General features: G+C 50.6%; 1 protein-coding gene across 3 annotated transcripts in view; it reads right to left on the bottom strand.

Moving 5' to 3' along the window:
* Positions 1 to 893: 893 nt before the first annotated feature.
* Positions 894 to 12,771, bottom strand: part of VRTN (vertebrae development associated) — a 28,796-nt gene continuing 16,918 nt past the window's right edge. For 2 of the 3 annotated variants that reach the window (XM_025869661.2, XM_025869659.2), the window contains exon 3: positions 894 to 3,923. In XM_025869661.2, coding sequence (XP_025725446.1) covers positions 1,793 to 3,923 — 2,131 coding nt within the window. In that variant the 3' untranslated portion in view covers positions 894 to 1,792. Of the gene's footprint in view, positions 3,924 to 9,868; positions 9,931 to 12,771 lie in introns of those variants that run through there. The other variant, XM_025869662.2, reaches the window with a different exon arrangement.

Genomic DNA, 12,771 nt, shown 5'->3' with positions numbered 1-12,771 from the left:
TGTTCCAAAGGAACAAATGCGAAAGCCCTCAAAGCGAGCATAGGCTGTTCAAGACCCAAGGTAGCCAGTGTGGCTGGAGCGGGACAAGCAGGGAGAGGGAGTCAGGAGCCAAATGATGAAGGCTTTTGTCAGGCAGTGCAAAAATTTCTAAGAGTCACGGGAAGCCACAGACACAAGTTAGACAGGAAAGTGAAAGGATACGATTTCCCTTAAAAGTGCTCTCGGCTGCTCTACGGAGCATGGACTGTACGGGGCAAGAGTGGAAGCGAGACAGGAGGCAGGGATGTGGGCCAGTGGGGATGGCACCAGCAGCAGGAAGGGGAGAGGGTTCTGGGCACACTTTGGAGTCCGTCAACAGGACTTGCTTTTATAGACTGGATACGGGGGTGAAAAAAATAGCAGAACCAAGAATGACTCCCCAGGACCATGAGGATGGGAGCCGGTGCGGAAAACCAACATTTTCCCTGCTGATGCCACACCCCAACAAGCTGAGGTCTGGCCCTCCAAGTTCAGCGCACTGGAGGGGGTTTGCAAGTTAGCCACTCTGAGGCCCATGGTGTCCTTACCTGTGCCTGGGCCTAGCCTGCTTGGGTGCATGACAAACATGAAAGAGAATGCCTGACACAGAACTGACTTGACCCTTGTGCTGACCGGGCCTGCAAGGACCCTTCGTGGGCCGGTTTTCTCCCATAGTGGGAGTATCTTTCCAGGCGGCCAGAGCCCCGTCTCCAGCTGGAAGTGCACCCCAGGTCACCTCTAGATCCGATGCTAAACAATCCCGAGTCATCCCCCCCATCCCCCAAACCCTGGACCTGGGAGCCATCCCTTAAAACAAAGGGACTGTGGGAATGAGCAGGCACATCCTGGCTAAACAAATACCAGAGACCAAGGGCTGTGGGTACCACATCACTTTATTTTTCTGGTTTTCCAACTTGACTCTTAGACAATGCAAATTCAGTTACTCGCCTGCCTGGCCACTATATGGTCCCTCGCTGATGGGGCACAGGCTCTGAGGAGAGACTCAACAGAACGACGGGGGCCCCTAAGAGCCAACCAGGCTGGCAATCTCACATATTGTTTGGGGTCCACAGAGGGGCCAAGCACCAGCAGAGACTCGAAGCCCTCTCCCCCAGCCCCTTACCACACTCCTTTCAAGGGACAGGCCAGCACCTCAGTGATCCAGCTCAGGGCCTTCCCTTAGAGGTCCTTCCGATATACCCTTGTCATGCTGAGCCTGGCACCCTCTCCCTCGGGGGCACTAGGCAGAAGCCACTGACCTGCTCCATATTTGATTTCTTTCTAATGTTCCTTTGGGAAACATCTTTAAGGAGGGTGCCAACCCCCAAAAGAAACTGAAGACATATATTCTGCCTAATGGGACAAATAGCCATGTTAACGGTACTTCCTCCATCCCCAGGAAAAGTTGAAAGCAGCTTTAGCTAACAAACCCCCTCAGGACCCCCATACGTATGGTTTCCAACACCAGCCAGGGGGCCCAGCCAACCCACTTAAATCAAAACAAAAAACTAAAACCAAGACAATAAAAAGCAAGAATGGCAAACAACCAAAAAGAACAATTCTGGTCCTGTAGCTCTCTGCAGGAGACCAGATGGCTCATTTCTGGCTCTGTCCGCCTTAGAACCAGGAAGCAGCGCAAAGCTGCCCTTGGATTCAAGGTAGACACTGTGGGAGCCAGAGCGAAGGGCATCCTGGCCAAGCCAGGGGTCAACTTAGGTCCCTGACCCTGTCCAAATGGGTCCCCTCTCCTCCCAGCCCCCTTCACACGTCCCCGTCAGCCATCCACCAGGGTGAGGCCGTCATAGAGCGCCCGTTTCCACATGTAGTAGGTGGAGCGGGCAGTGAGGGGAAAGAGGGCACTGAACTCCTTGAAGGAGGGGAAGCTCTTAGACTGGAAGCGCTTCTGCAAGAACAGCTTGGCCTGGGCCTTGAACTTTGTGGTGGCGAGCATGTCCATCACCAGCACCTGGCCGTCCCTGCCCCCCACTGCTGCCTCCGCCACAGGGCGGCTGGACAGGGACCTGCTGTGGGGCCGGCCCTGGGCCGTGGCCCCCTCACCGGAAGGCCCTCCGTGGGCCTTCCCTGGATCCTCTCCTGGAGAAGCCCCCACCTGCAGGGGGGTCCCAGCAGGAGGGGCCATCACAGCTGACCCATTCCTGCCAGCTTCCTTCTCCTGCTTCTCCTCCACTTCCCGCAGCCCCCCTTTGCCCAAGGTGGCGGCCTGCATCTGGAATTTGGACAGGCCTCTGGGCCAGCCCCGGGCAAGACTCTTCCAGACCCAGAAGGTGGAGGGCGACAGGCTGGGGTAGCGGAGGCGGAAGCGACAGAAGGGGAGATGCCCACTCAGCACTTGCTTGCGGGCCGCCCTGCGCAGGCGCCTCTGCCAACGGGACAGGGGCACCTTGGGGGGCAGGAACTCGTGGGGGGCGGGTGGTCCCCCCGCCGTTGCTTTGCATGCCCCCTCGCCCCCCTCCCCCTTCCAAGGGAGCAGGGCCTCTTCCGGAACAGATGCCGGCTGGGGAGCCCCAGTCGTGGGGAGGGCTGGTGCCGGCTTGAAGCCAGGGTTCCTTCGGAGAGCCTTCCGGCGCCAGTTGTAGTAGGTGGACCGGGAGATGCCAGGGAACCTGCGTTTGAAGCAACGATAGGGTACCAGTGTGTTCAGGGAGATGCAGTGCTCCAGGTACAACTTGGCCCGCTGCATTAAGACCATTCCGGGGCTCGACACGGCGAGTGAGGAGCATCCCAGCCCCTTGGCCACCTGCTCCTCTGGCAGCTTCTGCAGCTCCTCCGTCACCTGCCCCTCCTTGGGGGCCAGGGCCTGGCAGGTGCCAGAGCCCAGGAGCTCTTGCTTCCAGGCGTAGTAGGTGGAGCGGGAGATCTCGGGGAACCTCTGGAGGAACTGCTGCAGCGGCACAACTCCACCGCGGTGGACGCTGTCCTGCAGGAAGTGCTTGGCCGAGAAGCGGGCGGCCACCTTCTGCCGGTGCTCCTGGGACTGCCGCCGCCAGCGGTAGAAGGTGCTCTTGGTGACACTGTAGCGCTCACGGAGGTGGGAGTAGCTGAGGCCAGGTTCCTGGTTGAGCAGCTCCAGGGTCTTGGCCGGTGGCGGCGGCAGCGGGGCCAGGGCTGGAGGCACCGGGGCCAGGCTGGGGGCACCTTCAGCCTCCACCTCCTCCAGCCCCACCACAGGGGCAAAGTACTGGTGGCGGAAGAGGTGGCTGGTGAGGGGCTGGCCGGCCCACATGATGTGCAGCGTGGCGGGCACGTGGTCACAGCGGCGAGGCCGGATGACCCGATTGAAGTAGGGCCGGATCTTGAGGTTCCGCATGGGGTAGATGGAGTAGATATTGCGCTGAAGGACAGAGGCGAGAGCATACAAGTGCCACACGTTGGAGAAGCTGCTGGGGAAGCAAGTGGCCTTGACGTCCGCATCAAAGATGGCCTCCAGCGTGGCAGGTGGCAGGCTGGTCATCTCAGGGGACTCCTCGGAGCACAGGGAGTAGCGCACGGCCTGCAGCATCACCTTGGAGTCGATCATGCCCTGGAGGTAGTAGTGCCTGTGCAGCAGCATCTCGACCACGGTGCGGGCCCGCAGCTCCAGGCTGAAGCCCACGTCTCCCCACAGCAGAACGCTGGCCGCCTCAAACAGCAGGCTGCCCTCGCCTTCGCACGCCAGCGGCAGCATATTCCGGGGAGCATCCTCGGGGTACAGGCTCAGGGCCACTGAGTCCACCTCCAGCACCTGGGGGCCGGAGCCCCCCTCCCGACAGGTGGGGAGGGTGAAGGACGACAACACCTGCTTGGCCTCCAGAGCAGCACCGACAAGACCCTCGAGGCCCTCGGACTCCACAGCCTCCTGCAGCTCCTGCAGCACCTGCTGTACCAGCTGCTCCCGAGAGGTCATCCTGCCAGGGCAGAGGGCAGAGTCAGGATGCCCAGATACCCAGCAATGGTGACTTGCACCTGCTCCCTGAAGATAATGCCCACCCACCCACTCCCATGCCCCCACCCCCGGGGGTAGACCAGCTGGCTAAGTGCCTCCCGGGGTTTAATCCCTCAGGGGTACTGAGAAAGAGCCTGGTCTCTGGAACCCGACTTGGAAATCCTGGTTCTGATACAAGCTTGAGCAAGTCACTTCAGCTCTCCATGCTTCTGGTTCCTCTTCTGTCAAGTGGGATGACCAAAGTATCCAGTTACACAGTTATTGTGGGCACAAATGAGACCACGAAAGCATGGAGATATATAGGTATACACACACACACACACACACACACACACACACACACACACACACACACACACACACTCTCTCTCTCTCTCTCTCATCCTTAGAACAGCGCCTGACACACGGGGAAGGAATGGAGAAGCATTAGCTAGCTATGACGCATTCCACAGTACAGACATAAAGGCCGTACCTCCGTACCTGTTAAAAAGACTTACAAACTCACAGAGCTACAACTGGTCTGCCTTTCCTTAGAACGGTGATTCTCAAAGTATGGTCCATGGACCCTTGGGGTTCCCTGAGACTTTTCCAGGGGGTCTGCACATTATTTTCATAATACTAAGATATACAAAGATAATGTAAAACTAAGATATTATTTGCCTTTTTCATTATATTAATTTTGAGTAGAAATGTGGTAACTTAGCATGAATCCAACTATGCTAGTAGTCATTATATTCTTTACCACCATGTGCTCAGTTTGGGCGGGGCGGGGGGAACACTAGTTTCACTCAAGAATGTCCTTGATGAAGCAGTGAAGTTTTTTTTTTTTAATTTAATCACAGCCCTTAAGTACATGACTTTTCAGTTTTGTGAGTGGCAAAATGGGGGGTAGTCATTTCTGCTGCATACTCAATGTCTCACGTGCCAGTTGTTTGGTTTATATAATGAACTAGCTGCTTTTATCATGGAATATCACTTTTACTTGAAAGAAAAATTGAGACATTACTCATTTAGACTTGGGTATATTGGGCAGACATCTCAAAAATGAGTAAGGTGAGCCTGTCACCTCACAGAAAACTGTTAACTCTCTGCTGCCAGTAAAATTCTGAACTTTCGTTTGAAAACTAGAATTTTGGAAAACCTGTATCCACTATAGTGAACCTGACAGTTTCCCGATACCTAAAGACTTTTCTGATGGGATCAGTAGTGACACTAACAAATGTAACTTTTTATACCATGTAATGGAATTGTCAACATCTGAAGATCTACATCCATCAATGAACTGTGTTTCCCAAAAAACCAATGGGTGATGCTACAAAGTCACACACAGGTAAAGATCCACTCCAAGTATAAAAGAAAGCAATGAATTTTACTATACTAAAGAATCATGGATATTGTTTGTTTTTACATTATAACTAAGCTTTAAGAAACTACTACTTGTCAAGCGTTGACGTACTGATCAAAGAATATTCACTGAACAAGCTATCGAAATACTCTTCCTTATCTGAACAAAGTTGGATTTTCTTCATAGACTTCTATCAAAACAACGTTATCACAACAGACTGAAACGTAGAGACAGAATACCTTTTAAACCAGATATTACAGAGACATGAAGACATGTATAAGAATGCATTGTTCTCACTACTTTTTTTGTTCTGGAAAAGTTATTTTTCACAAAAAAAATTGTTATTTTTTTTACTGTGTAACAGGCTGGTTTTTTAATAAATATTTTCTAAATTTCTCCATTTTAATTTTGAATACACATTGATAGATGTAACCTATATAAATAAAAGCTCTTCAGGGTCCTCAAGTTTTAGAGAGCGTACAACGGGTCCTGAGACCAGAAAGTTTGAGAACCACTGCCCTAAAACAAAGAGCCTTTTCAAAGGGGTGGCAGCAGCCTAGTCCCTGGACTAACATAGATCTACTAACTAGGATGTACTGAGCATTCAGTATTTGCCAGGCACTGTCTTCTAAGCCCGACAGCCATACTTTAAAAGCAGGCACTACCCTCATCCCCAGTTTAGAGGTGAAAAAAACTGAGAAAATGCAACTTAGGCTAATTTGCCCTAGGTCGCACAAGTGGTAGGGCCAGTACCAATGCTGGAACCTAGTCACTTTAGGGTCTGTGATTCATCTCCAATTTAAACCAACACAAACGAATGATCCTAATTACCGGTACATTTTCAGTGTTGCGTTGCAAAGTATATTCCTTTTCAGATACTGCTTTTAAATTAAAAAGAAGACCACTGTCCTCTCTCAGATCTTTGTTCTCAGAATTCAATAAATTGCTTTAGATTAGCCTGAGGTTTGTTTTTTGTTTTTTTTTTTTAAGATTTTATTTATTTATTCGTAAGAGACAGAGAGAGGGGCAGAGGGAGAAGCAGGCTTCCCGCTGAGCAGGGAGCCCGATGCGGGGCTTGATCCCAGGACCCGGGGATCATGACCTGAGCTGAAGGCAGAGGCTTAACTAACGACTGAGCCACCCAGGCGCCCCTAGGCTGAATTTTAAAAACTGTGTTTGGGTGTATATATTTGTCAGCTCATCAAACTGCATACTTAAAGGGGATGTGCTTGGGTGTAAATTATGGTTCAGTAAAGTTTTGAAAAAAGTTTATAAAGCACCAGAAGAGTACCAGAATTTTACCTGATAATCGTAAAAAAGAAAGCTTTTCAGGAATTAGTAATCAGGGGTACCTTGCTGGCTCAGTCAGTAGAGCGAAGAGACTTGATCTCGGGGTCATGAGCTTGAGCCCCATATTGGGCAGAGATTACTTAAAAAATTATTTTTCACAAAATTAAAAAATTAGAATCACCTTCGGGTAAAACTCTTGGCTGTAGATTTTTTTTTTTAATGTGTATGCTGTGACAAATCTGGTCTAACCTCGCAGTGATTTTGTATTTTTACCGTATCATTTGACCCTGGAGTTGGGCTCTTAATCTGTTCATCATGAATGTACTTTACGTTTACTTTTTAAAAAAAAGATTCATTTCACTGGACTCAGGAGATAAAACAATGTCATAGCAGTCCTTGATCAAGAGAGCACACTTCCATAGGCAATTAAAAAATTGAGCCCTGAGATGCCTGGGTGGCTCAGTCGGTTGAGCAAACGTCTGCCTTCGGCTCAGGTCATGATCCCAGGGTCCTGGGATTGAGACCCACATCGGGCTCTCCGCTCAGCAGCGAGTCTGCTTCTCCCTCTCCCTCTGTGATCTCTCTCGCTTTCACACTCTCTCTAAAATAAATAAAATCTTTTTAAAAAAACATTGAGCCCTGAAAAACACACCGTACGCACAGAACAGCCTTTTCACTCTGGTAGCCAACAAAGATGCTGGTTTTACTTACATGTCCCTGGTAGAATGCCGCTATACAGCTTAGACAGGAGCAAACTTTGCAAACAAAATTATGAAAATAGCCACCACTTACTTACGGCTTACTAGGTGCATTTAATTAGGTAATTCAACCAAAATCTCAGGAAAAAAGTGAGGGGACAATGAATTTAAACTGTTGGGTGATTCCTCCTACCCTCCCACTCAGTCTCTTTCCTGAGCAAAGCATCATGTCCCCTCCGGTGATGGCAAGCTCCTTTGGGCTTTACAAGGATTGAGTGGATTTCAGGCTTTTTAGAGGTAATTTTGCTTATATGCAGTTCTCCCCTCCCCTCCACATAAACTACAACTCCATCACACCTGCACCATTGCGTGGGATGGCTATTCTGAGCTCACACCTGGAGAAACGGAGGCCTGGGGGTTAAATAACGTTCCCAAGACCACACAGCTATTAAAGCTATAAAATTAAGCAATGTGACTCCAGAGTACCCCTCCTAAACACTGTAATTCCACCACCCAGGGGAATACATCACCCAAAATGCTTATCAGCTGAGGGATCCAGAAACGCATGGATTCTTGGAGCTTTGAGACAAACCTGGCCATTTCACAGATAAGGAAAATTGAGGTCCAGAAAGGCACAGGTGACTTGCCTGACTTCAAGCAGCAGTATCCAGGTATCTTCCAACAAAATGTCCAGATATACCACACTTCCTTCTGCACAAACCCCACCCCATCCTACCCTGTCCCACCCGACCTACTCTTCTCCGGTCCTGTCCCGGTCCCGGTCCCGGTCCCACCCAGCTCCACTCCACCCTATCTCATTCCTTCCTCTTCCCCAAAGGCGTAGGAGGAGGTGTGAGTAGGTAATACCCCACTTCCGTTTTCCTCAAAAGCTTACTGAGAAAAAGCAGCTCCCTGGAGCTCCGCACCCCACATCCATCCAAGGAGGTCTGGACTACCGGAGAACAGACAGTGGGGGAAAAGCCAGAGGCTCTGCAGGGGAAGCCAATCATCCTTAAGTAGACAATTGGTTGATGGGGTTCAGGTGCAACAGTCTTTTCAACAATGGCTCCCTGGAAGTGCAATGCAAAACAGATCCAGCAATGGCCAGGTGCATTCATGGAATGAGGTGCAAAAAGCGAAAGCTCATCTATGGGCTTTGTTCAACTGGCCCCCACCCCGGCCCCCACAGCTCTTGGAAGGGATTGGAAAAGGCAAGAAACCAAGGAGGCAAGCCCCACCAGGTTACACAGGCTTGCCTAGCTTGAGGTTGGAGGGAGGTAAAACGGGGCATCTAAAAAGCATCCAGCCAGCACCTTAGCACTTAGGAAGGGCTCGGAGCCAAAGAATAAATGAAGGGGCACCGGCAACTCTGCAAGAGACTCCAAGCCTTACCTTCACCAGAGCTAGCGTTCCTCCTCCCTCCATCTCCTTATTTCAAGAGATAGAGTCTCAGAGCCCAGGTCTGGACTCTGTCCCTTCCATTTTAGAAGGGGTCGGCCAGGGTTCTAGGCAGGGCAAGAGAAGGAAGGGCCAATGAATCTGCTAACACAATGCTGCTATAAATCTCCTCTGGCTTCTAGAACAAACTCCTTCTCTGCCAGCCTCATCCTGGGCTCTGTGTTTGCTCACCAAGGACCCCATGTTCTCGCCATCCCTCCTTTTCTCCCCATCCGTCATAAAGTAGGCTCTGCCGTCTCTACAGTCAACTAGGCCCAACAAGTAGGAGGCAGTGCCACCCAGGCCTCAACCCTCAGCAAGACCGATTAAGACCACGGTAAACCGGATGGCATCTCACCTGGCCTGGCTCGGTGCCTCTCTGGTCTGCCCTCCCGGCTGCCCAAGCTAGGTCCCTGGCTCGAGGGAGCGCCAGCCATCTTGGCTCCCTCCCTGGGTTCCAGGAGGCCCAGCAGGGGCAGGGGCAGCCACGGGGGCTGGCTGGTGGCCGGCGAGTCCATCAGCTGTGAACTCCCAAGGAAGGGTAACGGGAGTGCCTGGGGGATCCAGGGTGGGCCTGAGGCCACCAAGTCAACCACGCCTGGGGAGTTCGGGAGTTCCCAAGTTTAGTTGCTCTCGTGGACCACGTGTCTGGAGGGGTAGGAGAAGGGAGAGTATGGCCCACGAGGTAAGCAGTGCAGGCCAACAATCGCCCCTCAGGATGCCAGGAAAGCAGCAGGCGGCTGGGGAGACGAGAGCTGGCTGGCCCCACGCTTCTGAGCCAAGGGACCCAACCGGAGAAACGCTAAGAGCCTGGGGAGGGGCCGAGGACGGACAATTGTGTAGGGTGGGGAGGGGAGATAGGCCAGCGGGTGGGGGTGGGGATGGGGCTGGAGGTGGGGGTGGGGAGAAAGAACTTGAAACAATGCCTCACTTCCCTCTTACACACACACACACACACACACACACACACACACACGGATGCACGCAGACACACAGGCTTGCAGCATCTTCACGGAGTCGCTCCTTGACCCTTAGGCCCTTTACTGTCCCAAGGCCAGTCCTCTCTCCCCTGGGGCCTCCAAGCCGAACGGGGCACCCACCGTTCCTAATTTTGAGGAAACTTCCTAGTTTACTGACCTCGAGGGTGGCCCAGAGCCCTGGGGGCGTCCACTTCTTTCTGCAGCTTCCAGCTTGGGACATTTAAGTCACCCTGCGTCAGCGTCCCCAGCCAAGCGCCACTCTCACTCCAGAACTGGCTTGGTATCTGTAGTGGACCATTGAGCATGGACCGTCTACAGCCAACTGGCCGGTGGAGAAGCGGCTTAAGCCACTCCCCCCAGGAAATCGCCCACCCTCAAGTGCTCTGGTCCCAAGATGAAAGAAGTGCAAATTCGGGGGTCACTTCCAATGGTAAAGTGATAGCGGCTATTGTCTGGTCCACTCTACCCAGCTGGGGGCATTAAAGCGCCCAGACCTAGCTCTGAAACAGACCCCAAACTGCCCTGGGAAAACTTAAAAGAAAGTTGAAAGATTACCAAAGAGTTTGGGGGGAGGGGTTGGGGAGGTTCAGATAGAAAGACCTAGGGAAGGAAAGTCAACCACCAGGCTTGAGGGTAGGGGTGGGGGAGCATAGCTGGAGCCCAGAAACTGGCCTTTGATGACTGGGCAGACTTTGGGGCTTTCTGAACCTCCAAGATGCATCTCTTCCTGAGGCAGCTGCCCATCCCTGGCGGTGCTGGATGGGAAGGTTGGAGAGCTCACTGCCCCCACCTTGGTGCAGGCCCCTTTTCCTTCCAGAATGGCCTCACTTTCTCCAAGGGCTCCATTCCCACCTTTCTCGGAGCATCTCCCAGGGGTGGGGCTCAACACCTCTCACTCCCAAAGCCTGCCCAGGCCAAAATTTCTTCTGTCCGGGGCCAGGGCGTCTATATCCCAGGACACCTAGTTTTCTGAGCCCCACAGGAAGGCGGGGGCGTGCAGTACCTGGGCTTCCGTCCCTCCTGCAGCTCATCTCTGCCCAGGGGCCTCAGATAATCCCAGAGGAACCAGTCCTATCCGCCCGTCTAGTCCCCGCTGGTGGGGGAGGTGAAGGCCGCCAGATCGCAGCCTTTGGTGGTAGCTCCCCCCAGGGGCTTTCCTGCCCGGCTTTAACCCTTTGGAGAGCTGGGGCTAGCTGCTGCCCTCCCGGGCTTCATTCCACCCACCTCCCTTCTATGGCCTGACCCCTGGCTACCGCTGTAAAAGGTCACCTCCAGCCCCCCACCCCAGGCCCCCAATGTCGGTTATGCCCCAGCTCACAATTATCATTTTCTCCTCTGCCAATCATGAGCCCTACACTTACCACCTAGATCAAAAATCCTTTATTGAAGGCTTGTTCCCAGGAGCACGGGAGGAGGAAGGGGCTCAGATGGGAGCTCAAGTCCAGTCCCCGGATCAAAATCACACCAGCCCCACCCACCATGATGGTAGGCGCCCGAGGCAGCGGCTTAGACGTGTCCTGGACTTGGATTTGAATGCCAACCCTGCCCCTTTCTAGAGTATGGCCTTAGGCGAATTGTTTCAACCCCTGGAGCCCTGATTTAAAGGTTACTGGGGCACAACCTTTCCCGCAGAGTTGCCGCATAGATTCAGCAAGATGATCAATATAAAGCATTCAGGACCGTGCTTGGCACAGAGCAAGTCTGTTGCAGTCCTCAGCCTCTACAGCTAATTTGAAATTATTTTTAAGTTCTTAAGATAAATGTAGCATTTTAAAAGTTTCAGAGAATAGTGGTTATCTTGTAGGAGTTGGATACTTTTCCTTTCCAAATTATCTTTCTGTGTTGACATTTTATAAGGAACCTACCTTACTTGCTATCATTTTTAAAAGCAATGAAGATAATTTGAAATTCTTTAAAAGGCTAATGGAGTCTTTAAAAGTATTTTTTTTAAAGAAACTAAAGGTTTGTTGGTGCTTCCATCACCAAGGTACGAGTCTTTTATAGACCAAATTGGGAAAATTTAGAATAATTGGGAAACTTTTTTAAAGTAGAAAGAAGAAAAAGTTACCTATAATCTCATCTGAAGATAGCTATTGTGAACATCTTGGTATATTTCTTTCTAATCTAGTTTTTTTTTTTCTTAGACTTACACAAATTAAATATTCTCTTTCCAAAAGATCCAAATGGTACAGGGTAAAAAATAGAGTAAATTGAGCAAGTCTTCCCTTTCAGTCCCTAACACATTCTCTTCACTATGCTTATCTGCCAGTTCTTTTTCTGTGCATTTACAACACGTATAAATTTCTGATCTTTCTGTGCATATTTTTGTTCTATGTTAAACGTTTTTTTAAACTACTTTTGACTAATATATAGTCTATTTTCTATACATAAAAAAAGCATATTATTCAAAATGCATGTAAATTTTTGGTTCAGGAATTTACAAAAGGATTCAGGATTCAAATTTCAGCCCTGTCTACAGTTTCCCTCTCCAGAAGCAGCCAGTGTTGTTTCTAGGGTACCATTCCAGAAATATGCATAAACAAGCAAATCTCTGAGAGAGTGCTTTTTTCCTTTCTTTGAAGCACAAATGGTAGTACATTAAACCCTCTTACGCACCTTGCTTTTGTCACTTTGCTTTTTTATCCAGAGTCACCATTGTCCAACAAAATGTAATGAGAGCCACACATAATACTTTTACATTTCTAGCAGCCACATTAATGATAGTTAGAAGACTTTAACTGAATGGACAGAGGGATCATTGAATTGGACAGGTGATATTAATTTTTTTAAAGATTTTATTTATTTATTTGATAGAGACACAGCGAGAGAGGGAACACAAACGGGAGGGGGGTGGGAAGCAGGCTTCCCGCGGAGCAGGGAGCCCAATGCGGGGCTCGATCCCAGGACCCTGAGATCATGACCCAAGCCGAAGGTAGATACTTAATGACTGAGCCACACAAGTGCTCCTGGGTGATATTAATTTTAACAATATATTTTATTTAAACCAATATCTCTGAAATATTATCATTTTGACAGGAAATCAACATAAAAATTATTTTT

Source organism: Callorhinus ursinus, unplaced genomic scaffold (assembly GCF_003265705.2).
Source record: "Callorhinus ursinus isolate GAN/ISIS: 27379988/994484 unplaced genomic scaffold, GSC_fseal_2.0 scaffold8, whole genome shotgun sequence".
Classification (NCBI taxonomy): domain Eukaryota; kingdom Metazoa; phylum Chordata; class Mammalia; order Carnivora; family Otariidae; genus Callorhinus; species Callorhinus ursinus.
This window is presented reverse-complemented; position numbering and strand designations above follow the sequence as displayed.